This window comes from Lycorma delicatula, chromosome 1 (genome assembly GCF_047948215.1).
Source record: "Lycorma delicatula isolate Av1 chromosome 1, ASM4794821v1, whole genome shotgun sequence".
NCBI lineage: Eukaryota > Metazoa > Arthropoda > Insecta > Hemiptera > Fulgoridae > Lycorma > Lycorma delicatula.
In genome coordinates, this window is record NC_134455.1 from 145,669,157 (window position 1) to 145,674,129 (window position 4,973).

Consider the following 4,973-nt stretch of genomic DNA (forward strand, 5'->3'; position numbering starts at 1 on the left):
TCGGTGACAACGTTGAGTTTCAATTTTTCTTCTGTTTAAAATGTAAGTACCTTTTCTTTCTTTTAAATTAAATTGCTTTTCTTACCTATCTATTTACTTGATAAGTGAGCATTCTCGGTAACAGATCTCTAAATTGCGGTCATTACACTGAGAGAAAAATAAGGGACAGTATTACAAATATATTAGGAATAACAATAATTCTATTTAAATTAAGAAGTCTGTATTGTAAACCGTAATAAATAAATTGTAACTTTAATATACTTCTTGTAAATTTGAATATATCTATATTAGATTTTAATATACTTGCATTTCTGTCCCCGGTCGTAATATGCAGTATTGTTATTATTTCTCTCAATGTAACGTAGATAATTGCCGCAGTTCATGAGTTTTTGAATTTTCTAGGAAAATATTTAATTCGATATTTATTCTTTAAATTGTCATATTTCTTTGCGTTCTAGTAAACCCATGGACATGAGTAGTAAACCGAAAATATTGAAAACTTATCACTTCAATAAAGAATGGGAACTCGATTACTTTTTTACAATGGTGAATGATAAATGTTGTTGTTTAATATGCCTTACCTCGATAGCCATTGCTAAAAAGGGTAATCTGGCGAGACATTTTTTAGCTTTACATAACAAGTATAAAACAGATTATCCACCAAATTCTGAACTGAGAAAACATAAAGTTAGGGATCTTAAAACTCAATTAACAAATCAACAAAGCATTTTTAAAAAGCCAAGGTTGAAGTCACAAGCAGTAACTACTGCATCATTCAAAGTAAGCTATTTCTTAGCAAAAAAATGTAAGCCATTTTCTGACGGTGAATTTGAAATTTTTTTGGAAGTGTCAGATTTACTTTTTAACGATTTTAAGAACAAGAATGAAATTGTTGCTGCAGTTCAAGATCTACAATTGTCTCGAAACACAGTGATGCAACGAATTGAAAGGATGAGTGGGAATGTAAAAGAGCAGTTATATGATGATATTAATAGTTGTTCTTGTTTTTCCCTTCAGTGTGATGAATCGACAGATATAAGTGATACAGCACAATTAATTGTTTTCGTTCGTATGGTTTTTAAGGATTTTACATCTAAAGAAGAATTGTTGGGTATGATTTCTTTGAAGGAAAGGACGAGAGGTGTAGACATATTCAAAGCCTTTAAAAACTTGCTCAATGATTTGAAAGTATCACTTTTTAAATTAGTCTCAATAACAACGGATGGCGCAGCTGCAACGATAGGTTGCAGAAATGGATTTATAGCCCTATGTCAAAATGAAGATGAATTCCCAGCCTTTTTGAGCTATCACTGCATAATTCACCCGCAAGTATTAGCTAGCAAGAGACTACTTAACACAAAAGACGTAATGGACATAGCATTTAAAATTGTTAATTCAATCCGAGGATTGTTTGATTCTTGTTTCGGATCTACATACCTATGCGAATCGGCATTTTCATACTTGAAGCTAACGAAGACTAAACAACGTTCTATCCTGACTGATTCCCGTACTGAAGACTCATTATTATTATTATCTTTGTCAGGATATACACCTAATTATGATTCCTTGGTTAGAGACATGCAAACTCAGTCTTCCCATTAATGTTAAGGTAACAAAGTAAATTCTAAATCTTTCTTTATCTGTAGCTACTTTGAATTAATAAATATTGTTAATAATTATCCATGTTCTTTTAATTCCCCTGGACGTGAGTTTTTTGGCCCTTGAATAATTATTGTTGTTGTTTTTACATAGATAGATAAGCCGTATATCTATATTTCAGTACGAGATGTACTCAGAGAGCTATTGATAGATTAGCAAAAAGTAGGTTATATTATTCTTTCATTATAAATTTTCCTGGCCCAAAAAAACGCAAAAGTGAAATATTGAAATCAAATTATCAGCCATACTGTGCATTTTTATAACAACTTTTTCATATTTACGAACAAATAGTACAACAACTTATACATTGCAGTTGATAAAAAAACTAAATTGCATTTTAAGTTAGTAAAAATCTATATTGAAAAAGTGTCGGAAAATCTAATTTTTTAGGTACCGCATGTACGGAATGCTGCTATCAAATTTGGGTCTGGAAATTTATTTTCTTCATGAACCTATATCTCGAAAACTTAATAAGTGAATTAAAAAATAATATATTTTACTTATCTACTCGTACCTCGCTGGTATGCACCTTATACTGAAACACAGTGTATAAACACAGTATGCATTTTACACCCCTTCTTCCCCCTTAGACTCCTACGACAACAAGTCGATCGCGACACACTTTTAAGATAAAAAGTCGATCTTATATACAGAAAAGTTGGCTACCCCTGATCTATAAAATGAGAAATAAATTTTACAAGAAATGAAAAGTAGAATTTTTTTGCTTGATAATATCGCACATAAGGTTGAAGCTTATGAGTGGGATAAGGAGATTACTAATTTATTGTTTCTAACCGCTATCTTTTCTCCATCGGCAGACAACAGGGCTTTAGAATATTAGAAAATATTTATAAAGTTTTCTAATCAGTGCCGATTGTCAAATTTAAAAGGATTTGATATCATATTCATTTAAATTCAACGATTAACATTTTTTTATAATTAACATTTTCTCAAAACGTATTTACTTGTTTATTTTATTATTTTTTCGTTCAATATAGATTTTTTCTGTTTGCTTTTATTTTACAACACTGCACTATAACGACACGGAAAGTATGGTAATAGTGTAAATTCATATTTGCAATTCAACTCGAGGAGTCATGGAATACTCGAGAAAATAAATAAAAAATCCCTTTCGGCACGCCGGAAGGCAGATGCAGATTTCACCGGGGCTAAGTAGGGGATAAAAAAGATTTTCACCTTAAAGTTAAAAAAACTTCAGATTTAACCAATACGACAATGGTTGCACGTGAAAAAACGTTTCACGTGTTTAGCATACGACAAGCCCCATCTTACAATTCCAGCAACATTTTGGTCATCCCTTGCCGTAAGGGTTGGTCGTATCAAAAATTGTTTCAGACAAAAGTTTTAGGTAATGGACTAACAAAGTTTTAGGTAATAGCTAGGGGACTAACAACCACTTTAAACCGATTCGATACTGTGCCTATTAAGGGAGGTATAATTTTCTGTCTTCGAAACTACTTTTTCCACTCCTTAGACCAATGGTTAGTGCTATCAGAAAACTTTACTTAGATAAGTTTTAGGCCCTTATACAAAGAATAGTAGGAACTTTAAACGAATCCAATAATTTAATTAATATGAAAGTTATAGCGATATTTTGTTTTTTCGAAAAAGCTCCCGCATTTCCTCCCCCCCCCCCAAGATCCGATTTTGCCCATTAACAAACTCCACCGAGATTTTGGGTCGCTATATTTTATGTATCAATTTGAATGTGATTAGCCCAAAATTACGGCTTTATTGGACACGATTCGTATACATTTGCGCGGAAAGATTAGCAACGCTGTTGCCGATTTTTTCTCTGTACCAATTACGTACTTTTCTTAAAGGAATCTTTAATCTTTAAAAAATTGTCTTTCTATTCGTGGTTAGGTTTATTTATTTTGAATGGTCTATTATAGTTTTTATTTGTTAATAATTTCACGATCGTATCGACTGCTTGATGTATTGATATTGTATCTTTTATTTTGTAATTACTCTACACCAGTAATTTGTTTTTCAGAGCATTTAATAAGTATATATTAAATCTCTTTTTCAACACTTCGTTCGATACGCGACTTTATAAGTATAAACAAATTTTTTTTTTTTCACTCCCGAAAAAATGCCGTCTTCTCTTTGTAGTTTAATTCTTTTCAAATCGCCATACACTTAACATTAATCGAAACGGATGGTTAATTATTCGTTTCGTAAATATAGGTGTTAAAATAATTCGCCGAACAAACGTCGATCGATCAGGACCTGGCTGTGAGAAGCCATTCTAGTTTCACGGCATAAAAATAAATAAATAAAAATCGATCGTTAATCTAATAATTGAATACATCGATAAACTACGTAGTTCGATTAATTTACGATGAAAACATTTTGCCGAACTACAGGGGAGAGAGTTTAGGTGTTAAATTCAAACAACGATTGACCGATTAAAATTCACCAGAATAAGTAAGTATATCTAGATCGACCGAAAGGCAGTAATTGTTTCCGGTAATTTTTTAAATAATAGCTACCGTTTATACGAACTAAAATCCAATTAACGATGGTTTTTATTCCAGAACTGTCAGCCTGACTAATAACGCTATATAATGCCAAATTACTAATATTCGTAGACATATAACCCTTTTTTTATGTGTATATACATTTTATCCGCATAAAACTTTCGTGCGTGTGTAGGTTAAACAGTAAGCCTATTATTCTGTTAAGTAACATCAATAATCAGAAGCTTATTTTCCCATAAATACAACTATAATATCATAAATTAATAATAATTTATTTATTGAACGATTAAATCGATGAGTTTATTTCATTTATATTGATTAGCCATGTTAATTATCAGTCTAAATATAATAATAACACTCATATAAATAATAATTATCATTCTAAATTGCATTAACATACTCTAAGCACTGATTGAAATTTCTTCAGGAAGGTCAAATTTCCTTCTCGGAACTGATAGAGTCTACATTCAAATGATTGTAACAGTTATAACAAAACATGATCGTGGTTAAAATATCTAAAGCAACTCGAATAATAAGTAAATAAATATAACACGACCTTAACGTAAAATTTACAAAGCAGAAAATATATGTATATGTTAATGAGAAAACGTTTTACTATTATATGTTTGTGTTTGTGCGTGCGCGGATTATATTTAAAATCCAATGTTAAGAGAATTTCACATTCAAAGAAGGCTGATAGAAAAAACTGAAAACAATTTATATGTTTAACTTCATTAATTTTAACTGAAGAAAAATCCTACAGTAAAACTACTACGATAAACAAATATAGTAATACAAAGCTCATTTTTT

The 4,973-nt window shown here is 30.8% G+C and overlaps 1 protein-coding gene across 1 annotated transcript; it reads left to right on the forward strand.

Moving 5' to 3' along the window:
* Positions 1-543: 543 nt before the first annotated feature.
* On the forward strand, positions 544-1,602 carry LOC142317677 (general transcription factor II-I repeat domain-containing protein 2-like). Its single transcript, XM_075354230.1, has one exon. The coding sequence runs from the start codon at positions 544-546 to the stop codon at positions 1,600-1,602; it is 1,059 nt and encodes a 352-aa protein (XP_075210345.1).
* Positions 1,603-4,973: the final 3,371 nt, after the last annotated feature.

Excerpts from the sequence above, each read along its gene's own strand:
- LOC142317677 (XM_075354230.1), top strand. The coding sequence starts at position 544 with ATGGTGAATGATAAATGTTGTTGTTTAATATGCCTTACCTCGATAGCC.